Raw genomic sequence first — 26,176 nt, forward strand, 5'->3', positions numbered from 1 at the left:
TGGATTAAAACCAAAGTGACTACTCAAACCCATGATTTCTGGAGACCATTCAGATCAAATATTAGAGTTGTTTGCCTGAAAAAGACCATCTAACTACTCGCAAGTTTATTGCAACAAGTTGCCAATGCTGCGTTCTTAAAACTGCAGTGGAAAAAGGTTTTCAACAAAAGTACACTCTGTGGTCTCCAAGACCTTCATTTTTAAAAATGGCCATAGTTTATTTATTCAGAAAGGGTCTGCAGTTACTCAGGAGAACTTGGACTTTTGCTGCCATTTCAGAAGGCTCTAGCAACTTAACCTGAGTAAGTAATGGTCTGGCAGAGGGTTTAGCTATGTCCCTGCTGCTCTCAAAGAATGAATCTTGATTTCTTTCATTCTTAGCAGAGTTAAAAACCTTAAATATAATAACAGTAAGTGTCTGCGGGTGAATGTGCCAGGAAAAGGTTTTGTTCTTCACAATGGCTGGCACTAGGAACGAAGTTAAGAGGCAGGGGTTTTCAGTGGCTTAGCATTACTGAGCTAACTCACAGTAAAAGTGTAACAGCTGACATGGACTTGGCTGTATAACATGTTGAAATAGAACTGGAAATGCAAAGAGAAATAGGATCTAAGAAATAAAAGCAATGCGGAATAATTTCAAATAATGTTTCAGTTTAAAAAAATATCCAATCTGCACTAATGCCCATTTTAAACTGAATTTATTTTTCCTTTTTATTTCATTGTTGAACTTTATCCAATGGCCTCTGGGGAAAAGTTGACCAGTCTTTGACTCTTTCACTACTGAATTTAAATGAAATACAGATTATGCTACATACAAACTGAAGATAATTAGTTGATATCCAAAGCCTTTTCCTCTGAAGGACACACTAAGCAAAATTTGCAGAAGCAATGTAAGGGTCTCACTTGGAATGCCATGTTTTCTCAGCTACCTACGTGGGCCTGTGAATTTGAATTGGAATGTCATCCTGAACATACCACCAGCACTTGCTATTTTCAGCTGTCCTCCCCAGTACACCCCCCTAAGCATTTTGCATATTCATTTAAAGAAAATAATCTCATTGAACAAGCTGTGCAAGAGGTACCAATTATTACGAATTGTCACACTACACGTTTACTAGCTAAAAGCAAGGTAAGATTTTTCAGTCCTTTCCCATTCCTTTTATTCTTTCCTTCCTCCCCACCCATTTAAAGAAAGTGCATTTGGCAAGGAATAGAGATTAAAAAATGTAAAGAGCAGTTGGTGCTATAGTTACTAAACAGTGGGTGTTTTCTTCAGTGCTATAGAGAAGAACAAGAGTCGTGATTTTTTTTTTTCCCCATTAACCTGGGTATGCCAGAGGAGATAACAGCACACGATGAGTCAAGGATCTTAGTACAGTATAAATTAGAATTGCTGGTTGATGTATGGTATTATACTCTGCATCGTAAATGAAAAAGATGCTCTGCTGAAAAGAGCTCCCCACAAGCAGCTGCACAGTGTAGATCAAGAAAGGAAAGTTTTAACAGCCTGAGTTTAAAAATTTGGAGATGTTAATAAAGAGTTTGTACTGTGGTAAGTGGTAAACTGTTTTGTTAATAACATATATTCTTGGTGTTTAAGGGGGAAGGAAGACTCGGGTGCTTTAGTAGTTTAAAAACTCCTCAGGTGTAGCACTTAAATGAATTTATACTCTGCATCCATAAGCCCACACAGCAGAGGTTCAGTCTCATGCTTTATTTTTCAAGAGTGCTTTGTACATTCTAAGTGAAAAAAAATTACTGTAATCAAAAAGCTACATTTTAAAATAAATAATTGAAGTTTTCATTGCCATGTGTCATTGAGATTTCTGCCATGTCCCTTATTGTAAAAATACTCCTTTTCCAGGATGAAACTTTGGTGCCAATTACAGTTTTTCATAATATGAATTCTAAAGAGCTACACAGGAAACCACTTCTAGTTCATGTATATGGAGCTTATGGCATAGATTTGAACATGAGCTTTAAAGAAGAGAAGCTGATGTTAATTGAAGAGGGTTGGATATTAGCATATTGCCATGTTAGGTAAGTCAAATATAAAATGGAATTACGATTTCAATCTGCGGGACATACAGGTATTTCTTGATGTGCAACTGAAGACATACAGAAATATTTTTTTCATGTAATTATACATAATTATTCATCTCTTTGTAGATTTTTTAAGAACTTTTTAACATAAATTTACCTCAGAAATACAAGAACACATTCTACATTTAGGTTTCTTAAATCTGTAGGATGGCTGGATGTAACTTTCAGTCTTTTGAAGTCTCATTACTTCTTGTCTCATCTTTGCACAACAAAAACATTGATAACGATAACATTGTGACACACTTCTGAGGGGACACACTTACCTCCCTCTCCTTCTGAGGGCACTGTGTGCTAATGATCAGTCTGTGTCTTCTGAAAGCCATTTGCCTTCTGCTGCAACAACTGAGCATTTAACCTGCATCTCTTGTTCTTTTATTGGCCAAGTCCTCTGCCTCCAGTCTATCCACAGATCTACGAGTTTTATAAAACCAGCACTTACATAGGCTTCACATTTTCACTGAGATATTAATTCAGTAGGTAGGGAAGATAACAAAAGAATCTCTTTAGGGGAGGAAGGGGAAGGAGTTGGGGGGAAAATGAGTAATTGTTTGAAATACCGGTCCTAAAACAAATTCAGCATACAAACATATCTGCTGTTCTCAGTGGCAAGCATTGTGCTGTTCTTCTTCCCACCCCACTAAGTATCTTAGGATGCAAGTTGGTTCTAAATGAAGATGGATTCTTCATCCAAAGACGGCAGACTAATCAGTTACTTCATTTTAAAACTGAAACCAGAAAAGGAAGCTTCAGGTGGCTTAGAACCAAAATTTTGGTTGTGTAGAAAGAAATATAAATTAATATTTTAATCCTGTATTACAGAATGTAACATTTCAAGTAGTATTTGAAATTGATAAACTAGGGGGGAAAGAAACCACCTTTCTAACAGTTTCAGAATTTAAGCAGTGCAGAAGACAAATCCTGAGAGTCTGGTGTAGAGCTGAGAAATACTATAAAATAATAAACAGTAAAAGTGTTTTTAATATATGCTAGTGTTAGTGATGTAAGTATTGAAAGTGTTTAAATGTTTTAATAGTTTACTGTACAAAAAGATAGTATTATTGCCTGATTTTGTATTGCCTACAATGACAGTGTCATTTCCTAAAGTGGTGCTTTCCCTGCAAGTTCCAGGCCACAAGCACATGTACAGTTAGTATTTTCACCAGTCATCATGCACGGATTTATTTTGTCTTCATGTTGTGTGTTTTAGCCATAACTTAGAGTAAAGATAAAAATAGAGAAAGTAAGAGTTAATTGGGAAGGCAAACTATGGTTTTGCAATTCTGTAGTTGCTGCTATTCTTTCATTATCTGAAGCTTTTTCCAAAGAGACTCAAACTTGAATTGCTTTAAATTTCAGGGGTGGAGGAGAGCTAGGCCTCAGCTGGCACAAAGATGGATGTCAGCTTAATAAACTCAAAGGTCTCCATGACCTCAGGGCCTGCATCACGCTGCTGCACAAACTGGGGTTTTCTCAGCCAAAACACACAGCACTGGCAGCTGCCAGTGCTGGAGGAGTTCTTGCAGGAGCCCTGTGCAACACTGAGCCAGACCTGATCAGAGCCGTGGTTTTACAGGTGAGGTGCTGCAGACCTCTTATGGATTATATCAAACTGTATTTTCTGTTTCATTCTACCAGTTTCAGAACTGGAAACATTCCAGTTCAAAATTCACTTTTCTCATTTGTTTGAGAACACCTCGACTCAGGCATTCAAGGTCCTCTGTCCAATTTGCCAACTGTTTTTTCTTTTAATGACTCCAAAGGCTCCTTTCGTAGATGTTCTAAATACAATGATGAAAACTCATCTGCCACTGACAATTGAGGAACAAGAAGAATGGGGAAATCCATTAGAAGATGAAAAATGTATGAAGTATATCAAAAGCTATTGTCCATACCAAAATATTAAGCCACAGGTAACTCTACCCTTTCTGTGTGAAATACTACAGTAAGAAAGTGTAGTGGTTTATAAGAAAACAAAAAGTGGATAACAAATTAAAAAAACCTTTTAATTATTTCAGTAATCATCTTAGCAATATTTGGAGTCACAAGTGACTACTGAAATGAACCAAATGCCTTCTGAATAATCAATAGATTTCAAAACATGCTTTTGTTTAGGACTCCCAGAAAGTAGTATATTACTCTACTATATACCAAACCTCAACATGCAAAATACCTTCTCCTTTTGTGGGGAGTTTCTGTTGTTCAGATTTTGTCAGAAGGAAGGCAGTATTTCAACTGATCTAATACCTTCTCAGAGGCAAAAACTGAAGTAGAAAATGAGCTATAGCTTTGATATTATCATCTCAGGGGAAATCTTCCTTTTAATGTGTTAGTTGTGCTGCATAGCTCCATTAAGTAAAATCTTACTATTTAAAAACAACTTTTTCTGTGCAGAAAGATAACAAAAATAAAGCTCAACTAGTTTTTAAAGTACTTATGTAATATATGTGGTTTTAGGTAAGAGAAAAATTGTTACTCTTTGAGAGTAAACAGTGTTCAAGTGTTTATTAACTGGTTTTGGTTTTTAATCTCAGTGTTATCCATCAGTTTTTATCACGGCGTATGAAAACGATCAAAGGATACCACTAACAGGAGTCTTACGGTATGTTCAGAAACTTAGAGAGGCTGCGCTAGAACATGCCGGCAGAACAAGAGAGAAAGGTAAGGATATTACAGGTAAATGGAGTTGACTTAACCATAAAAATCTTATTTTTGCTACCCTACTTTTCTCACTTGGATACAGCTGCAGGTCTTAGCAAGGCCAAGGCACAGGTGCTTTTATACATGAAACTCAATACTAGCTTTGGGACACTTTCCAGCAAAAGGTACATTCAAGCTTTACTATTTTCTAGTACTATCTCAGCTGGGGAGAGGCTTTGTCATTCGTACCAAAAGGGATCTTGAATAATGTTTTCTAAATTTAATTATGTCCTGTCTCTGCGAGCCGCACAACTGGTTGAGAAAAAACAGCAGATGCTGAGGTTGCTGTTGTGCCATTTGCCCAGAAAGAAAAAACCATGTCTTTCCAAAAAGACTCAAAGAGAACAAACACACTAAATAGATAAATATTTATCACGTATGCAGTTAATAGAAATACAAACTATTCACCCTGTATGATTCTTTTCTTTTTAAGGAATAATAGAAGTTCTGTTGGGACAGAAGGCAGAACTATCTATGCCTAAACAACTCACATCCCCACTTACCTTTTCTCTTGTTCATTCCGTGTAAAGTGATCATGAGCTTCTTTCTTCCAGGAAATCGGATTCCTAATATCATCTTAGATGTCCAGACAAGTGGCAGTCATTGTGATTCATCCTGGGAGCACTCACTGAATGAGGTATGTTCCCCTTAGTGCACATGTGCATAACGTGTTGGAGGGAGGTGTCCCCTTAGCTGATACTTCAGCCTCAGTAGTCATGCAGTCATTGAATGTTTAAAGTATGAAAAAGAAAAACTGCAAGAGCAACTGCTGGTTTTATATATACATAACCCAGCAATTTATGTATATAATTACATATATTTATCTATATATATACTTTTATAGATATAAAAGAGACAGTGACAGAAACAGATCATTGAAATGACCTCAAAATAGTGTTCAATTCCCACTGTAATGTGCTGAGAGCCTTGAATGAAAGGTTCCAAGTTGTAGAGTATTAAGTGTTTAAAATTGTCATACTATTTACTTCCATCTTCCTCATGTGTAAAACATATGATGGGTTTGATCTTTGAATTTTGAAATACATGGTCTGTATTACCAAAACTATTACAATTACCTTTCAAGACTGTGCACTTTACAGAGGCCTGCAGGTTAAAAGCAACACACTATATATTGTTATCAATTTCTCAGACTGTCACAATTGGATACAAATTTTATTACTGTTAATTTAAACAAATCCTAGCAAATGTCAATTTGGTTGTTGTGGCTGTTACTCCCAAAACTAATTATTACAGAAAAGACTTCATTCTGTCTTAGAGCAAGGTATTTCTTAGCATTAGTATAGGAAAGGAAGATTAGAATAGCTCCACAAGAGCCTGAAGGTTTATAGTGCAAAGAATTCTATTTTGTAATAAAATAGTTTCATTATTTTAGGTTGCAAGACACCTTGCTTTTCTGAACAAAGAACTTGAGGAAGAAGGCCATCAGTATCACAGCAAATAGCTAATAAACAGAGTGACCACCTGAGGAACTTTGGGTCAGATTTTTATTTGTATGGAAAGCAAACACCTTCCCCAGGGGATCTCTCCTCTGGGATCCCTGCTTTAAAGCATAAGCACACAACCCTGGGTGTGGCATTGGCTTATAAACATACAGAAGAACTGAATTTCTCCCCTGCCTAGCAGTGCAGAAGAAGTAGCTGCCTGCATAAATCAGTTTGTTCAGTAAGTTCTGGTCACACAAGCCAGTGCTGCAGGAGTGGAGCTGAAGCACAACAATTGGCACAAGCACTTTGTACAGGAAGCTTTTCCATCCTAAGGTAAGGCCCCCTTTAAAACAGGCAATAAAGCTAATAAGTAATATTTGATATAAAAGTCTCACTACTAAATCTTATTCCCATATGTAGGTGATGATGACTGTTGCCCTTCCTATGACACAGCAGCCATAGTGTACTACTGATCATATAGTGGGGTAGACCAAACTGCAAAGAAATGGACTCTCAAGAACAGGAGCTTTAGCAGAATCTTTGATCTGAGTAGATTTAAAATCTTGCAGTTACCTTAACTAGCATGGTAATCTTAAAAAGGAGGTGCCAAAGTCCCCTTGAAGAAAAAATGCATGCCCCAGAAGATGATGCCAGAGTCTCTCCAGACGATAAAACAAGAATGCCCACACTGAAGCAGCCCAGTTCATCACTTAGGTGCCCTGTAAGCAAGGCACAAACCTGCAGTGCAATTGCGTGTTACAATAGATGCTTAGTGCACACCTTGGGCCAGCAGCTGGTACAAGCCGTTGGTGGAAGTTACATTGTGGCCATACGGTCGTCAAGCCAAAACAGCTGCCCAAGGGACCCCTGTGTCCACAGCAGATTGCACCAAGGTCAAATGCTGACTCTTCCCTTGGGCCACATCAGCCACTGCAGGTGCAGCAAATGCAAGTCAAAGCAATGAACAAGTGTGACAGTCAGTGGAGTTGTTTAAGCTTTTTACATTGAACTAAAGTGCACACCCCTCACCTCAGCCTTAGGGTAGGAAGAGAAGTGAAAGAATGCAGATGTGTTCTAATTCAGCAGGGAGGGGGAGAATGAGTTGGAAATGCAGTCCTGAGTGTAGAATTAGATATATGAGCTATATTTTGTTTTTTCATGCTAACTTCAAGGCTGATCAGAGCTGTTAGAGAGCAGAGATAAAACATCATAACCATATATATTAGTTCTGCTTGTGTGTTTACCTGTTTTACTCAATACCACACCCCCCTTTAAGATAAGTTTTACAAATCTACGTATGGGTAAACATTTATATATTTTGAACTGCCACAAGCTTTGGATTCCACAGGAGCTCTTAATGACTAACAACTGTCTGGGGCAGCACCCAAAAAGCAACTGTTCTCTTTTCTCACAAAAATGCACACACTTTAACAGGACAGTTTGTAATGGTTTTACTTTTCTTCTCCACAGACTAAGGGGGCCTTTATACCATACTTTTTTTTCCATCACCAATTCAGATAGAAGACAATTAGGTATCTGTTTCCAGGATATTTATTTTGTACACAAAGTTTTAAAAGCCAAAGAAAACTGAGTATTTTTTGCATTTCCCTGAAAACAGTATCTTCTAAATTAACATGAAAGCTTAGCTATTCTACTCCTGCACTTAACAGTTCACGTAGAGTAAATTTAAGGCGCTGGAATAACAAGCTTTTTCTGCCACAAAACACTTCCCTTGAAAAGTTTCCATAGTATGGACAGGCTTTGTTGTTTTATATTCGAGGACCAGGCCTTCTCCCGTTTCAGTTTTAATTAGTTTGGTAGAGACAGCTTTACCAGCATTGCTAAAATTAGTGCTTAGTCTTATAACAGCTTCAGATGGAAGGTTAGGAACTATGGCTCTCAGGTCTGTTGTCGAATCCTGCCCAAAGTTGAGGACCATCATGAAGACTCTGTCTAACCCATCCAGTTCCCTCACGTACACAAACACGTTACTGTCATTCCAGATGTAGCACATCCACCCCCGATTAATGGGGAGCTCACTGTTGCGAAGGAGCATCAGCTCTCTGTACAAATTCAGGGTTGAGTTGGACCAGGTCATCTGGATCTGCAACAGTCAGCAATGGACAGGGTCAGTTCTTGGCACTGCAGGCAGGAAACACAATTTCCCTCTCACACCCACTCAGTCGACTGAGAACACGCCTATTGCACTTGGACAATTATCCCTCTTCCAATTTATCTGTAAATTTCACTGAAAAACTGCTTTTTCTTGTGCACTTCCTGGGCATTTGTGAAGTGGCAGAGACAGGTTATTAGGCATGACAATTCCCCAGCACTAATGCTGTTGCTTCCTCCCACAGCCTCCTTTTAGCACTGTTGATTTAGGAGAAAGCTGCGGCTGTTCAAGGCTTGACACTGAACCTTTCTCATTAAGTCTAATCTACTGAAGTCACAAGGTTTATTTCATGTTTTATATTTTTGCTATCTTAGAATTTTTTTTTCTGTCTTCAATTCTGGTCAGCACTGTAAAATCTGTTCGGTTCACTGATCTACTTATGTTAGAGGTGGTTCATGTTAAGTTCTTGTTATACAGCCAGTGCTTTCTGTAGCAATAGAAATGGGGGGGGGGGAAACAAGACCAGTTTTCAATTTAATATTAAAAGCATTAAAAGGATGTTAAAGAGCCAAATTGCCATATCAACATCACAGTTGCAATTGCTTTGCTTAAAGGAATATAGATGAAGTAAGCTCCTTGGTGGTGCTAGGAATTCCTTTTCTAATAAAACTTGTGAGGATTCAGTGCTGGTTTTTTCCCTTGAGTTTGTTCTTACTGCCAATGCCCACTACTAAAAGGAAGCCAGAGTAAAATAGATACATAAAAATATTTTTAGACCATTAATTTGTTACACATGCATGTACTTACTTCCACATTTACACTTTGGTAGTCAGAGTTAACAGGTAACCAGCTACTGTTGCCTTCAGTAAAACCAGCATTAACTTTCCCATCCCACTGCATGGGAGATTTCTCTGGAAAGGTCACCTAGAAAATAAAAAGTGGTGATTATCATATTAAAAAGGTATTCTTTGAATAGCATGTTCTCACAGCTCTCAAATTATCACCATTTCAGTGTTGCTTTCTTCAGTTCAAGGTAAAAATTAATAAAGAAAATGTAATCCTGTTCCAAGTCTAAGGAGAAAATAGGAACTAAGAGTTCCTGTAATTGAGAAGAGCAGATCATCTCAGTTACAGCATTGCTGGGTAAAATGTGGAATTCCCACACAACTCCACTAAAGTTGTTCTCCTTTGCAAAGATGGTTGGATAAAAGTTTACTAATGACAGGCAGGATATTCTGATAAATATCTAGATATGCAGCGAGTGAATACATGAGGTAATGAGTCCTAAGAAAAGATGCCATTAAAATAACAGTAAACAACTAATAAATGCTGTTTAGTGTCTGTTCTTTTGTAATCATCACACCTTTTCCCTTAGAACTCTTCAAGCTTACATTTGTAAGGGGTCCAAAATGGACAGGATTGTTTCTGTTAGAAAGAAAAAAATATTTCCAAGTGCAAAACTGTTGAAAACCAACTTTTAGCTGATTAAAAACTGTCGATGTAAAAAGTCTGAAGTTCTCATTTTGAAGAATTGAGAAAAATTCTGAAAAAGCTTCCTCATTGTTACTGAGGCACTGCCAAAAGTTATGACACGTAAATTTAATGATATAAGAGGGCATAAAATATTTTGCACATACTTTGAGTGTTTGTTTTCCATAAAAACTGTTTCTTATATAAAGGACACTTTTCAATACAATCTGTCAGAACAGCAGCTTAACAAAAGAAATTGTCACTTTGCTTTGTGACATTATAAATAACAGGTTTCTCCTTTTTAGCATATTCAGAAAAGAGGCGGGAGGGAATCCTGTTTTCAACACTGGTAATGCTCATTCGTCTTTACCTCTTTCTGTGTCTTCCGAAGTGTTTTAAATGCCGGAGCTAAAGACTATATCCTGCACAAATACTCTCCATCTTTCAAAGACACCCATTAATCAGGGAACCTTCCTCTCCAGCTTGAGTGAAGGGTGGGTTTCCATTGTTCCAAAGCCGTGAGCCCCAGGGTAGCCACTAAAAGAGAGCGAACCCTGAGGAGCCAAGGGCGAGCCACTCTCCTGAAGAGAATCGCTCTGTGGGCAGTAATCAGCAGTGGCAAGAAAATGCAGGAGATACTCTGACCCAGGTGTTTCTCAGAGCAAATGAGATTTCCTTTTAAATCAGAGAATCATTTCCTCACATCTGAATCAGACAAACCTGGAGATGATCCTGTGCTTCAAGTACCTCTTTCCCTTTGGTACAAAGCTAGCCAACACCCTTTGGAACATGTCAGAGTCTGTCTCATTCCCTAACAGAGGCTTTCCACTGTGAAACCAGCATCTGTCATAGGACTGTGTTCTCATGGTGCTCAGATATGGAAATAAGAGGCAAAGGTGAGCTGTTCCCTTTTGGAACAGACTATACATGACAACCAGGAGTCACTTCTGCTTGCCACCAGGCACCCTCCCCTTTGTGCAGATCCCTTCTGAACTTGGAGGAGGGTGTGGCTTGGGCGGATGTGTTTGTGTAGTCAAAGCAAAAAGGTCTGCAGGAGATGGTGACTGTACCTACAGTCTCTCATGAACTCTGATTTCCTTCAAATTAGCAGCCAGGCAATCATTAATGGACTTCGACATAACGACTAGGGTACTTCCATGGGAGGAAGGAGATGGTGACTGGGTTCCCCTTGCCTCGTGTGACTGTAACACACCTCTACTAACCGCTAGTCCAGGCCTGGTGTTGGCACTTGCTGTCCTGTCTTTTCTTCTGAAGGGAAGAAAAGCAACACTGCTGCAAACCATGCAAGACTGATCTGAAGCAGGACAGAAATTAGGAACCATAATTGAAGTCTAGCAGTTCAGACCCACATCACGGCCTTGGTTCTGGTCTCTGGCCTGGCCATTTCCACATGTGGTCCAATGGTTTTGCCAAGAGGAACATGGACAACTGACTAAGCAGTGAAAAAGACTGGGTTTGGTTAACAAAACAGAAGTTCTTGGGGTTTTGAAAGTTCTGTTACTTGGAACTAAACAACAACAGGATCAGAGTTCACAAGCTCTTCACTTACGTTTTCTGAAACAATGTTCTCCATGCCTATTTCTTCACCATAGTAAGTTACAGGAGTACCAGGGAGGGTTAAAAGCAGCATGTTCATAACATTGACATAGTCCTTCCCAATCCGAGATGAAATTCGAGCAGCATTAGGGCTTCCAACCTGAAGAAAACATCATTCTGTTAAACATACATTATAAAATTTCATGCATATGTGAAATTAACTAATTTAATAAGGGGATTTATTTTCTTCCCTCTCTGTGGCTGTGAGGTGCTTTATCTTTATCTTAGTGCCATTACAAACTTATGTCCCAAATAACTTAGTATGCAGGCGCCCTGCCAGCAGCAGGAGGCAGAAGTGATGGAGAGAGAAGTAACAATTCTCCACAATTACAGTTCCCTCGGATTTCTGCCATTTCCTCTGCTGTGTGAAGACTGCTCTGCCTGTTTTGAAAGGATCCCTTGAACATTCCGAACATGCTTCCTAACAAAGATGAGCAGGTTTTAAGTTCACTGCCCTCAGCTGTGTGCTCTGTTCTGCCCTGGCCCCAGAAGGGTTGCAGAATCCATTGCAGTGAGTCAGTTTATGGTCAAAGATAATTATACCAACTCCATTCTGACTGGTCTTTTAACCCAGTGCCTCATCCTACACTGGAGACACTGAGGGAGAGGCATGATCATAAATTCCCTTTTGTCACCCTTGCATGGGGAGTGTAACATTTATTGATGGGCAGGAGAGCCAGCCAGTGCCAACAACTGCAGCCACAGCAGCTGAGAGCTTTCACATGGATAACAGGTAATAGCTCAGCCACGGGCTCAGGCTGCTGCTGATCCCACTGAAATCAATGTGTGTGTGTTGCAGGGCATGTTCCATCACCATAAAAGGAACAAGCCTCTCCTGTAAAAGTTGGTCTAGAACTTACTGCCCAGTTTGGCCATTTTCCTGCAGGCATGTTTTTCATCCACAAGTCAACAGCTTCAAAAATACTGTTGCCTGATAGATTTTTCATGTTAATTAAGTTGAAATTGAAGGGAAAATCTGCTTCTTGGATAAAAGTTGTTCCATAATACATCATTGTTGCTTCAATATCTTCCTTTTCATCATCGCCAGAACCCATAAATCTACAAAGAAGTACACAAACATCTTTTTCAGCTCATCTTTGGTTGCACAGAACAGAAGAAAGGTAGAAATGGTTGGACATAATTAAGAATTATGTTCACTTCCCTCCTCCCAACCAAAAAGACAAGCACAGAGAAACAGTATTTTGTAAAGCAGACAAGGAGTCAAGGAGAAATATTTCTTGGATATTGCTGGTGAAAAAACCTACAAGAGTCCATACAAGGCTAAAGTATCTGACTGAAGTCTTATCTTTCTGAATTCACCTCCACACAGACCCTTCCAGCAATTTCCTTCACAGAAGAGGACCTGGGAGTCCCCCAGATTAACCCATCAATGTACTCTTGCAGGTGGCTTAGGGAATCCTGGGCTGCATTAGAAGGAGTGTTGCCAGGTCAGGAGAGGTGATTCTTTGCTTTTACTTAGCACTGGTGAGGCCACACCTGGAGCACAGTGTCCAGTTTTTGGCTCCCCATTACAGAGAGACATAGCCTGGAGAAGAGAAGTCTCAGAGGGATCTCATCAATGTATGTAAATTCATGAAGGGAGGGTGCAAAGACAACAGAGCCAGGCTCTGTCCAGTGGTGCCCAGTGCCAAGACCAGAGGCAACAGGAACAAATTGAAACATGGGAAATGTGTTTCCCTATGAACATCAGAAAATGTAATGGTGACTAAGCCCTGGCACAGGTTTCCCAGGGAGGCTGTAGAGTCTCCATTCCCGGGGATGTTCAAAAGCTGTCTGGACAAACTCCTGGGCTCTGGGTGGCTCTAATGAGCAGGGGTTTGGACCAGAGTACCTTCAGAGGTCCTTTCCAAACTCAACATTCTGTGACTTTAACAATCCCTGACTGTATGTCTGACTTGAACTGCACCATAAAAACTAAACAGTAGAACAGGCACAAGGGTGATGATCAGAAGGGTTGTCCATTCTGCTTAGTCATGTACAGTTCATAAACTGAGCAGAGCTAACAGGGCCAACTCCTTTCCTCATACCTTGGGGGAGAGATAGTACAGCCCATGCACCACTACTTGCATTTGAGGATTTGCACATTTTTGTGGCATATTACATTATTAAAAAAAATACAACAATAAAACAAGAAAAATGTTACTGCTAGCAGGAGGGTGATGAATACTAGAGAAAAATTCACCAGCTGTAACAAAGATTACCTGTATCGACCAGGTTCTCTGCTGAACTGATTCATGGTCTGACGGAAGCTACGGATGATATCGTGCATACCAACTTGTGTGGTCGTGTAGTCATGGTAGAGCTGGGAATAGGCTGTGATAGTCTCCTTAAAGAAGGATAGAGTACTTCCCATTAGTTCACCAATATTTTCGATTTCAGAACTCTCCAAATTCCTTCCATCCTTTCCTGAGACAGTGCACCAGTCCACATAAATTTTAACTGAAATGAGTTTAGCATACCAAGGCTAACAGCGCAGACCTGACCTGCACTGGAGGAACTGTAAAGATGTAAGAGCTGAAGGCTGTTTATTTTGGATCCTGTTCTTCAAGAGGCAAGACCCACCCTCAGCACTAACCAACTGAGCTCATCTGCAGCACCAACCACAGCACGTGCTGTGGCCACACAACAGGCTGGAAAGATGAACAATTCTTTGATAGGTACCACAACATCAACAATACCTGGGGAGCTGACAAGTTCTATATGATCCCCACTTCCACAGGGGAACAGTGTCCTAATGCTGAAACTATCAAGGAACACCACCAGGTTCAGTACCACAGCAAAAGAAAGCAGTGTTAAGTAACAGTGTTCATGCCTTTGAGTGAGTGCCTCTGGCCACCCCTCACTGTAACAAACTGCCAATATCATAGAATCATAGAACTGATTGGGTTGGAAAAGACCTCCGAGATCATCAAGTCCAACCCTTGCTCCAACTCCAGTCCATTTACCAGATCATGGCACTCAGTGCCACATCCAATCTCAGTTTAAAAACCTCCAGGGATGGTGAAACCACCACCTCTCTGGGCAGGCCATTCCAATGCCTGATTACTCTCTCTGGAAAGAAATTTTTTCCTGATATCCATCTTAAATTTCCCCTGGCAGAGCTTGAGCCCGTGCCCCCTTGTCCTATTGCTGAGTGCCTGGGAGAAGAGACCAACCCCCACCTGGCTAGGACTTCCCTTCAGGTAGTTCTAGACAGTGCTGAGGTCACCTCTGAGCCTCCTCTTCTCCAGACTAAACAACCCCAGCTCCCTCAGCCTCTCCCCACAGGACTTGTGCTCCAGTCCCTTCACCAGCCTTGTTGCTCTTCTCCGGACCCACTCCAGCACCTCAATAATATGGAGATTTTTAGTTTTGCTCCAGTTCTTACTTGCAATGTAGAAGAAATAAATGCTAGTGACTGCTGTGGAATTCCAAGCAGGCAAGAGCTCTGACCTCACCTCCTGCAGTGGGGTCCCCAGAGACAACCAATCAACTATTAAGATCACAAGATTGGTCTTTTTAGAATATGAATTAAAAAGCAGATTATTTTAAAGAGAAAATTCAAAGCAACAGTGTCAGAACAGAAATACAAAGCATATATGGAGAATTCTTCCACCCACAGCACTCCTGCTTGCAGGTATCTCACTGACCTCCAGCCTCAGCCCAGCGGGCTTCTTTCTCATGAGCGCTCCTTCTGCTGAGTGCCCACCCACCTTCCAAAGGACATGGCTACAGCCATGTTTTCCTACAGCCCCAGTTAAGATCCAAAAGAGTAAGAACACTCTCTTGTCTCCGTAGGAAATGCAGGACAGAAGCAAAGACAGAACATATACATACTCCATTCTGAGACTTGTTCACTTGAGGCTCATCTCGGAGATGTGTTGCTTCTAAGAGAAATTTAACAGTGCTGAAACTAAATCCATCAATTCCTTTGTTGAGCCAAAACTTCATAATATCCTAGAGAAAGATAAAAATTGAGATGTTCAAGTGAGCCCACCCCATTCAAAACAGTTAAAAAGAAAGCTAAACCTGAAGTATTAATACTAACAACTTCTTTTTTACTTTGTACTTCAAATTTTTCTAAAAGTCAAAGTGAATCATGTTGATCTAAGCTCAAACTAAGATCTAAATAAAGCATGTCTTAGTATTTCATCCAGTACCAAAAAAAAAGAAAAAGACCAGTTTGTGACTTCCGTGATTCAGGAGACCAAAGCCAGGACATGACTCGCCAAAAGCCATTTCCAATCTCATCCATCAACACAACTGGGCTCATGCTAAGCACTGTTGTTGGTGAATACTTGTCATGGCTGCACACAATTAGAACACATTGATTCAAATATGCAGGAATATGTTGTTCTGCACGGACCTCGTGCCACCAATTTTCTTTTACACAATAGAGTTCTTAAAACATTTGTTCTCTCTCATTTGACTGTTGTGAATTTTATTTTATTTTCAGGCTTATTTATTTGCAGGAACACAAAAATCATTATCCAACAATTACAATTGCTATTGATTTGTAATTTCACTATCAAATGGAGAGGTTAGTCACTATTAGTAAAATTATATCCCAGTTCAGTAACTATTATATTACTACAGTTCTAATTGCTCTAATTTTAACAAAAAAAGTCTAAAGTTCAGTCTCACAAGTGATTTCTGCAAATGTTCTTTTAGAGGCAGTAATTGTCTTAATCTGAGGAAAAAATCTTTTTTATATATTTTTTTTTAAAGACAGCTATTGAATTGGCTTTTTTAAAATGTATGAAGTATACTTGCCTGAATATGCTGAACTAGAACCAGTCCACACTCAAGATTTACAGATTTTTGTTTGGCAAATAAAGACTCTGCCTCACTGAGCTGCACTTTCTCATAGCACCATTCTGAAAGCAGCAGCTCTCAACATGGTGTCTGTCCAATAGTGAATCCACCCAAAAATATCCACACCTATGCCTGTGCTCCGCACAAAAGCAATACCAGGTATCAGCACTGCAAACCTCAAGCACTGACACAGTTCTCACTGCGATTAATCTACATCTATTTACACAAAAGCTACACCTGCTGGCTGGTGGCTGGTTGGCTTCCCTGTTCTTGCAAGCCTTTGCATAGCTAAACCAAAGACTTTTATTTCTCTGCAAAAGTCCATTTGCTTCCTCCTAAGTCCTTCTAACCTTCCAGAACAGGATTTTGAATTAAAATACCAGACAAAGGTTCTTCTTCAACATGACATTCATAGGCATTTTTTAAGGTTGGTGTCACCAGGCCAAACTTAGTAGTTTTCATGTCACCTTTTGGCATAGGAAAGGGAGCATCTCTGTGCTACTGCAGCTTCAGTAATGTATCAGGTACCATTTTAACAAAAATAATTAGCCAAGACCATTAAAAAGTAACTGTGATGCTATGGAAAAAAAAAGTGCAAATGGCAAGATGTGGCATGAAGGGGAGTATCAAGGCACAGAGAGGTTACTAGCAGAGTTCTTGTGGTAATACCAGTCTCAAAAGCAGTCTTGTTTTCTGCTTTAGTTAAAAAGTGTGACCAGCAGCACTGATTTGTTTCTTCAAGTATATGCAGTACTTGTGTGATTAGGAGAAAGGCCCTACAGAGCCAGTGAGACCATCCCAGTGCGACTGGGCAGCTGTGACTGCTGCCTAAGAAATGCACCCAAATTCAACAGTACAAAACAGCAAACACTTAAGGTTTAAATCAAGACACTTGAAGTAGCTGTACTACCTGATAGGGTATAAATTTAAGGAAGAGAAAAAGGAGCAGCAATTGCCAGACTCCCCATGTTCAAACCCACTTCCCCATATTTTAATGAATTCCACGTTGTCTTCTGGCAGGCACGATGCAGACAGATAGGAGATCCTATCTGAGCCCCACCACCTTCCTGTAGTAAAGCACTCTCACTGTGAAAGCACTCTCATCAGTCTCTTTCCCCTGGGAAGTCATCAGACATGAAGACAGATTGAAACTCACTATCTCCCCCTTATCCACAAGCCCAGGCATTCCTTGTAATTCAAATCAGCATTGCCTCCACTTCCTTGAAAATGCAAACGTCTCTGCTAAAACAAGGTGCCCACATTTGAATGGCTAATTAACAGCTCCTTGTATCAGCAGAGATTAAAAACTCCTCCCCACTTGAGTATGTCAGCTCTGCACAGGCTTCAGTGCAGGAGCAGTTTTACCTTCCTTGTCAATATTTCCATTAATTGTTGACCTGGATACAACATCCAAGCATGCCAAATGTCTTCATCCTTGGCTTTTGATTGTAGACTGGAACAGTCAACAACTTCCAGACACCAGTCACATTGGGTTAGTTGAGCACTAGCACCAACTTCAAAGCAAGTAACAGAAATCTTAGGGCATGGAGGGAGAAGCACCTATGCCACTGTACAGGATGCTGCCCAGACATCTCTTCTGGTCCATTTGTTAGATTCTGGCCATTCACATTTGAGAAAAACCTCAGGATGGAAGTGCTGAGAGGACTAAGCAGAGGCTGAACAAAGGGATGGACAGTCTCCAGGGAAGACCGAAAAATCTCACCCCATTTTATCTGCCTTAACAAGACCTGAAAACCAAATAAGCATAAACGAGGGTGGGAAAAATCCCCTTCCAGCTGAAGGACAGGTATGATTCATAGGGAGCTAACAATTAACAGTTTGGACAAGTTAAGCTGAAAAGTAGGAGACTCCTGGAGCATCAAAGCAACTTTAAGACAGACTTTAATGGGAAGAGACAGGGAAAGGGAGCTCCTTTTAAAGTACAATAACCTGTTACAAAAAACCACCAAGATCTTGCCAGGCTCTTGAGAGAGCAGGGGAGTCAAGTCAGTAAGAAAAAGCAGCAGCTGCACCTTCTTCAAATTCAGAGGACTGCAACACCACCCACTGCCGGTACTACCACTCAAGGACGATTTTATTCATATTTTTAGGGGGAGTTATAAACTTCATGTTTTCCTAGACACCTTTTTGTTTCAATCATTTGCATATGCTGCAATCCTTGAATTACTTCCAACTAGATTGCAAACTGTTTAGCAGAACTGATCAGAGAAATCAAGTGCAGAAACAGCTGCTTTGCTGTCAGCTCAGCAGCAATGGATGAGATACTTACATGGATTTCTTGCTGGACAGCAGGGTTGCGGAAATTTAAGTCTGGCTGTTCTTTCCCAAACTGATGAAAATAGCATTGCTTTCTAACATCATCAAACTGCCAGCTGGAATTCCCAAGGACACTCACCTGCCCACATACAAGGAGGAGACAGTAAGAACTCCTAATTTAACAAACATTTACTCCTATGCATACTTTAAAATGGAGGGGCTTATAACCATATAATAAAGCCCAAAATGTCTAATCATTGGACTACATTGTGAATAGATTTTGGTACTTATGTTTTTCATTTCTTTTTCCTACTTAGCTGCTCTCCCTTTAGTTGTGCTTTGCCACATGTATTTCTTGTTCAGTGTTGTGGGGTTTGGGTTTTTTAATCAATTAGACCTTCATTGGGAATTATTTGGAATAGAGTGGGAAAACATGGGTGGGAGCATTTATTTTGGAACTGCTTTTCCTAAAACCTAAAATAGCTTTAGTTAACTTAGAGCTTTCTGCAATCTGATATTATCCCTTTGAAGCACCAACAACAGTCAGCATGTTAAAAATATTAATTTTATCATCATCTCTGTAATAGAAGATTCCAATAGCTAGGATAACTCCTAAGACTCTAAAGAGAAATTATACTAACTGGCACTGGTATTAGTTCTAGTATACTTTGAATTATTATTAATTATTATCTATTAATAAATATTAGCTATTAATACTAGCATACTAACTGGTACTAGTATTAATTCCACCTCGAATTTGTAGAATAGATAAGATCTTAAACATGCAACCATCAGTTCAAATTTCAAATAAATCTGTTTGGGATAGGCAACACACTTTCTGGCCTGATCACCTTCCAGAAAAAATAAGGAAAAAAGCCAAGAACATTGTTTTATTTCCTTCCCTACCAACTATGATTTCACACGAAGTTTCTGGAGCAGAGTACGCAGACACAGCCTTGGGCATGTGTGAACAACTTGTGAACAATTGTCTGTGTTTGTTTAGTGAATGAAGATTAACACTGAGGTAAAAACACAGAAGTTATTTTTAAACTCTGTTTAAGTTAGGAACTTCCCTCCTGATCTGGTTTAAATCTTACTCTGCTCTAGCTCACGTACCAGCATCGGTTTGTACCTGTCAACAGTCACTTACAACCCAGTGCACACTGGGACAGCCATGCTACAGCAGCTTTGGCTCTGTGGCAGCCTGCATCCAGCTGGGGACTTGCACCTGTCCCTTCCTGTGTTTACCCAGTTATTTGGAGGAATGACTGAGCCAGCAGCCTGCCTGCAGTCCTGCCAGATGTAGTAGTCTGTGTACTTCCCAGTCCGATTGCGACTCAGCTGAAACCATCGGTGTTTGTCACTTGTGTGGTTTGGTATTAAATCCATTATCACTTTCAGCCCTTAAAAATCCAAACAGAAACACAAAAAACTTTTAAAAAAACCCTTGACCCACAACATTAAATTTTAGCCTGTTAAGACATAATTCATATTTTTTTATAATGCAGTATCAGAGGTGTTTGGGCTTCTTCCATCCCAAAGGTGTGGCAAAGAACAACACAAAGTCCCAGACTACCAAAACAGTCAGACTAACTAGTTTCCAAGTAGGTGGAACCCATCTTGCTGGTACTGTTGCCCCCAGCACATTGCCTGGGAGAGAAAGAAGGCTGAAATAAAAAAATCAGAGCAGATTTCAGCTGTTATGAACCAATTCCACTAACTCTGACTTCAGCCTCTGTCCTGCAGCTCCCAGGTGGGAAAGGCATTTCACCAGTCTAGCATCAGTGAACACACGTTCTTCATCGCCTTTCCTGAAGGCTACACATTTTACTGAAATCTCAAATGTTTTTGGACTGGCAAACCATTTTCTATGCAGCACAATGGCTGTAAGAAGAAACACCCGAGCAAACGTTTTGTCCAAGGCATAAATGTGCCAAACCAAGGATGCAATCACAGGTAAAAAGTGTATGTTCCTGCATGTTCAGTCAGAAACAACTGCACCTCAGCCTTGATCTCCAGACCTGGAATGCCCTTAGCACATACACGAGGGAGCACAGATGGTACTGCCAGCCCACCACCCACAAACACCTCGGAGAGGACCATGCCTTGCGGCGGACACGCAGCCACCCATCACTGCTGCCGCAGCTCCCCATGCCCTCAGTCCTGCCCCCAGCACTCCCCCGGCACCAAAAGGCAGGGAACAGCAACCACAGAGCTCATATTGCTGTGGAGCTCACTCGTACCCTTCCCTGGGAGCTCCATCTGGTTCTGCTCAATGCCACCCTGGGGGGAATTTCCAGGTGCACGAACTCAAGCCTCAGGTTATATCCTTGCACTGTAAGGTACACCTTTTTAATACTTAGCTTGCCCAAGAGGTGCAGCTTACCTCTGTCATGTATGGCTGCAATCAGACTCTCAAAATCCCTCATTGATCCGAAAATGGGGTCAATGGCATAGAAGTCTTCAGCTCCATATCCAAGGTCTTTTAAAGGGGACTTAAAGAAAGAGGTGATCCAGATGTTTTTTATATTCAAATACGTAATATGGTCCAGTTTTTCTTGGATACCTATTCAAAAAGAAAAGGACGTAACCTCTTTAGAAAAGACAAACATTTTTGTTTAAGTTCGCCATAGGCTCTCAAAGATGGCACACAGGTCCCTTCAATACAAATCCATCCCCTGTTTTCACTGATCTCAGGTACCAGGACAACCTTGACAGTTCTTCAGGGACAGGATGAGATCACAGAACAGAAACCATTCAAAGCCAATTTATACATGAAAAATAAGGCAGGAATTAAAAAAGTTAGATCAAACCAAATTTATATTTTGTATTATAAAACATTTACAATTTCATAAATTTAACAAGCACTTCTGAAAACGAGATCCTATATTTTGTTAAAAAGCAGCAAAAGCATTGCTTTTCCAATTCGAAGAACATCAGTTAATCCTCAGACCACCCAAAGGGAAGCACAATTTTAATGCAAAAATCCATTTTTTCCTGACTTAGAAAAAGTCTCTTAAGGGGTTTTTCTGTTGTCTTCTGTAAGGACACCTCACTGCAGCCTCCCCTAGTATTTTTAAACCCAAATCTTTTAACCTTCCTGACATGTTACTAATGGCGTGCACCTATAGAAACAGTTTCTGCTCTTCACTTGCCAGTAGAGCATAGTGTAGCTAGTGCTTCTTGTTTAGAAATGTATTATCCATTTGGTGTTGAGCCTTCTCTTTCTACAAGGCAGTCTCAGCTAAGTGGCATTGTCCATGCATTCTTAAGAGCTGAAAAACACCTAGACCGGGAACAAAACAGGAAGTAACACATCTTTCTCTCCTCTTTTGCCAGTTTTAGTTTTCTGTAGGAGAAGCAGCCAACAAACCACCAAGTGCTCCGCACCACCCATCCTCCTAACTGACCTTAGTTTTGTGGAGATATTGCACTCTGATGGCAGCTGTGCCGCTGCTTGCTCTCAGCCCCATCTCTCCATTAGAACATCCATTCTAACTCCAGGCTTAGGCTTAACAACTTGAGCAAGCAGCTCCTGGATTTATACATGGCAACGTGAGTTGCCATTAATGTTGTCAGAGTACTTTTCTTTCCCCTCTCCATTCGTGTGGCTTTGTCTATTGGGCTGTACTTTTTTATTGCTTATGTTTTTTGTATACACACACAGAGACTACTGATACATACACCAAGAATGAAAATTGACCCACCTTTCAGATCTCCGTTCCCATCCATGTTGCTGTCCCTGAAGGAACGAGGATAGATCTGATAAATAGGACTAGCTTGCCACCAGTCAAGGCACTTCGGAGAGAGAGCAATAATGGCAATCGTAGCACACACAAGCGCAATGGCAGCAGCGATTATGAGCCAGAAGAGAATCTCCCTGGTGACTCTGTACCGGGCTTGGCTGGAAAACTTCAGCAACACTTCCTTCGGCATTCCAGCATAAGGCTTCAACACTGTCTCTTCCTCAGCCACTGGGTCCACATCAACACTGCACGGTTTTGGCATTTCTTCTTGGCTACTGGCATCTGCTTCCTTGTCATCAAAAGCCTCATTTTGAACAAATCCGTTGTTCTCCACACCTCCCTTCTCACTCAGCTCCATAGGTAAGCTCTTCGCTTCCTCCCCAACCATTTAATTTCACGGCTCTTGTCCTGGAGGCTCAGGTCACAGCAAGGAACCGCTGTCTACCACACCTTTGTTCAGCGAAATGAGAAGCATTGCAATTAGCATCTGGGTTGATAATCAATCCTGACCAACTGGCCAAAGTTCAAAAGGGACAAAAAGGGCAAAGTGCTCCCAATTTTCCCCAGAATCTGCACCTTCAGCAAGATAACCAAATGCTACTGTGCATACCAGCTGAGCACAGTTATGTTTACAATTGTTCTCCAGTACACCAAATTTCTTACCTTTTGACAGAGGGGGGAAATTCGGGATTTACCAGTAAAAGATGTAGTAAATACGGAGCTTTACCAGACAGGCACAGTATCCCCTGCCTAAGGCAGTCTGAATATGGGTCATTTAAGCTCAGGCAGCAATCAAATGAGGTGTTGACAACTACTGGGCCAAAAGCAACAATACAAGCTACAAAGAAAAGATACAAGGGTTAGTTGTGCTTCTTTTTCTCAGCTTAGAAAAACAATCCCCCCAAACTAACCCAACCCAGCCCATCCACAACCCTTAAGCACTAAGAACTGCTAAGGCACATACCAATCCTGGGATTCACAGCGTGAGAGGGATTGCTACACGCAGAGCTACCCCTGGGTCAGGACAGGACAGCTCTGCACAGGCACAAGCGAAACTGTAGAGAAAAACCCACTGCCCATTACTAAAATCCATTCCCCCCGTTTAAAAAAAGAAAAAAAAAAAAGAAAGGAATGTTTCGCTTCTCCCTTTCCCGCCTTTCTACTACTCTAGGCAGGAAAATGCATTGCCCAAAGTCTGCAAAGGATGCACACATGTACACACGTGTGTGCCCTAAGCCCCAGCTGCCCTGAAGCCAGAGAGCCTCCATCCACCAAGACATCCCCTCTAGCCAGTGCCAGGCACACCAAAGGACACACAAAGCAATCCTTATTTACCAAAGGGCTGTCTTCTCTGCTGTGAAGTAAACACCTGCCCGTGATCATGGATAGGGTCAGGGTCCCAGGGAAACTCTCATGGGCAACTGCAGTGGAGAAAAAGTTGGGGTCTGCCTCAAAAAAAGTGTTTATTATGTTGGCCTCAAAGCATGAAGGAAGTTTATAACTAAGGACTGTAAAAAGTCCAGCATGCAATAATCAAATTACTCAAACACGTTATCTGTTCAGTAGCTGAGCTAAGACGTATTTTGTGCTGACCAATTTAATCCTTTTCTTCCCCTTCCTCACAGCAGTGTGTGGCAGCAACCTCAGCCTCTACAGCGTCAGGCAGGTGCCAGAGCATCTGAAGAAATGGCAGTAGTTTCAGTGCCTGTAATTCAGTATTGCCAGGAAATTCAGAAGTAGGAAGTTATTTGAAACAGTCTCACTCCAATGTGATGATTCTACAGCCTCAGCATCATCGTATCACTAAGCTGTAAAAGTTTCCAGGCAGACATGGTATGCTGAGGACATAAACTCGTATTCAGTACAACACCAACCACTCCCCTCCACATTTCAATTCTTTCATTTCAATGATTTAACTTTCAATTAAAACAGGAAATGCGTAAACACAGAATTTTTTTTAGCTGGCATCACATACACCTCAAGACCTAGTACTCCCCACCTTGGTTTTTTCCCACCCAGACTCAGAGGTTTAAACATGCCCACAGCTTCCTGCACAACCAAAAGGATAAACATGTAAACACGTCAGAGGCAAGAGCAAAGGATGACCGAAATGCAGCTGCCTGTCACAGACAGATGGGTCAGCCAAGCCAGTGAGACTCCACTCAAGCTGGTCAGGAGCAGAGAGGGCTTGGTGTCAGAGCCCTGGGAACAGACTCTCAGCACCCCACTGTGCTCCCGGTTTGCTTGGCACCACATCACAACTGCATCATGCAAAACTCACCACAAGCCACGGTGAGCACCTCTTCTGAAGAATGCAGGCCAAGTGAGGATCCTAATGTTTTACCATTCTGCAGCATGGGCATACAGTGACAGAAGGGGCAGAACTCGGAGCATTTACAAAGTTGAGACACAAATCAGCACTTCTGCAAGTCCCAGAAAGCATTTCTGGCATGTCACTGGGACACAGACATGTAACTCAGCACAACAAATAGCTGCTCAATAGGCAATGCTACATTACAGTGACTGGAGTTAGTTTTGTGTCTAAGTTACCAACATTTGATGCTAATTTAATCAACTCTTATCCCTAACTGCTTGCTCTTGCCTTGCATTGCCCCCAGCTCATGCCAGGTGAAGTATTTAGGCAGATGCACAGGGAGCCAGACCAGACCGGGAAACAGATTTGGCTGAAAAGAAAAAATTAATTCTTCAGGAAGTTCTATCCCCATGACACCACACCGATCCTTCAGCCAGACAAGCAGAGGGAGGAGGAGGAGGGCAGCAGGCAGGGAGAGGACCAGGACACAAAGTACAACCAGTCAGCTGAGCAGCCCTCCAGTGAAATCACAACCTTCATGTCCCACTTTTGTTTTATTACGTTCTCGTCTGTCCCTCAGAGAAAGTCCCATAATCACACAGTCCTATCATTTCACTGCTGGGAGCAGAAGGCAGTTGAGGTTCACACCCACCAACACTGCTGGAATCAAAGATGGGGAGAGAGTTTAAATTCCAGGAATGGCTTATCCTGAGTAATGCATGAAATCTGCAGAGGATCAGGACCTAACTACAGTTCACCTAAGTACTACATCAACATTACACAGAACACTATTGAAAGTCTGGTTCCAAGTGAGTATTTCAGCTGTTCTCTCACCTCTTCCCTTTAAGCCAATAAACTTTGTGATGACAATTGCCTGCATGCACATGTTTGCCTGATCTAAAGGGAGATTATCTTCTGCATGAATACTTTTTATAACTGATAAGGGCCAATTTAGTGTTTCAGTAGTCAGAAGCTGCCACTGCTCTCCGTGTGCTGCATTTGGAAACCATTCCTTTCCCCTTATTCAAACATCTTGCAAGAGCACAAGGGCCGATGCCTACTCTGTGAATCCCGCTGTGAGAAAGCTGTGCCTTCAAAAGAGCCCCTCTTGTCCTAATGTAATCCTCAAGTAATATTAAAGGCTTATTTATACCTTAAGTAGGACAGATCGTGTCTTAATTGCCAAGTGCCTGGCTGAAAAGAGGAGGATTATACTGCTGTGGTAGATAAATGCAGCACGCAGGAGGCAGAGGCCACAGATAGATGAATCCGTGTGCGCTACCGCCGGCGGCTGCGGGACACGCAAAGCTGCAGCTACACAACAACTGTAAGGTTAGAACAGGACATAAACCATCCTGGAAACTACCAAGTGGCAGTCTTGGTGAACATAAGAGTTTTTAGGGTCGGACTGACCGGGCTCACAGCCAGACTTCATTGGTATTTCAGATCAACTCCACGTTGCTACACAAGAAGAGCTGAAGCGTAAGCAGGTACCAGCGGAACACAGGTACACTTAGGATAGATATCTGGACCTTGAATACTAAAAATTCTTCCAGAAAAACTGCAGGAAATATACAGC

General features: G+C 41.2%; 2 protein-coding genes across 7 annotated transcripts in view; one reads left to right on the forward strand and one right to left on the reverse strand.

Annotated features, from left to right (window-relative positions):
• PREPL (prolyl endopeptidase like) overlaps window positions 1–9,849 on the forward strand; it is a 21,912-nt gene extending 12,063 nt beyond the window's left edge. For all 6 annotated transcript variants that reach the window (XM_071577259.1, XM_071577294.1, XM_071577304.1 and 3 more), the window contains 7 exons: window positions 926–1,129; window positions 1,865–2,040; window positions 3,460–3,676; window positions 3,864–4,013; window positions 4,635–4,761; window positions 5,355–5,437; window positions 6,194–9,849. In XM_071577259.1, coding sequence (XP_071433360.1) covers window positions 926–1,129; window positions 1,865–2,040; window positions 3,460–3,676; window positions 3,864–4,013; window positions 4,635–4,761; window positions 5,355–5,437; window positions 6,194–6,262 — 1,026 coding nt within the window. In that variant the 3' untranslated portion in view covers window positions 6,263–9,849. The remainder of the gene's footprint in view (window positions 1–925; window positions 1,130–1,864; window positions 2,041–3,459; window positions 3,677–3,863; window positions 4,014–4,634; window positions 4,762–5,354; window positions 5,438–6,193) is intronic.
• On the reverse strand, window positions 6,309–22,701 carry SLC3A1 (solute carrier family 3 member 1). The gene is made up of 10 exons (XM_071577316.1): window positions 22,245–22,701; window positions 20,924–21,103; window positions 19,786–19,940; window positions 18,551–18,676; window positions 15,283–15,402; window positions 13,668–13,792; window positions 12,306–12,504; window positions 11,399–11,545; window positions 9,166–9,282; window positions 6,309–8,349 (listed from the first exon to the last, which is right to left on the reverse strand). The coding sequence occupies exons 1-10, from the start codon at window positions 22,669–22,671 to the stop codon at window positions 7,909–7,911; spliced, it is 2,037 nt and encodes a 678-aa protein (XP_071433417.1). The 5' UTR covers window positions 22,672–22,701; the 3' UTR covers window positions 6,309–7,908.
• Window positions 22,702–26,176: the final 3,475 nt, after the last annotated feature.

This window comes from Pithys albifrons, chromosome 2 (genome assembly GCF_047495875.1).
Source record: "Pithys albifrons albifrons isolate INPA30051 chromosome 2, PitAlb_v1, whole genome shotgun sequence".
Lineage (NCBI taxonomy): Eukaryota > Metazoa > Chordata > Aves > Passeriformes > Thamnophilidae > Pithys > Pithys albifrons.

What these genes read in the sequence shown, in the direction of transcription:
- SLC3A1 (XM_071577316.1), bottom strand. Translation starts at nt 22,671, where the DNA reads ATGGTTGGGGAGGAAGCGAAGAGCTTACCTATGGAGCTGAGTGAGAAG. An exon ending in TGGGAACGGAGATCTGAAAG is followed by an intron (nt 21,104 to 22,244) that starts GTGGGTCAATTT and finishes CTTTTTGAATAG; the next exon opens with GTATCCAAGAAAAACTGGAC. An exon ending in ACCAAAGTGTAAATGTGGAA is followed by an intron (nt 8,350 to 9,165) that starts GTAAGTACATGC and finishes TGACTGTTGCAG; the next exon opens with ATCCAGATGACCTGGTCCAA.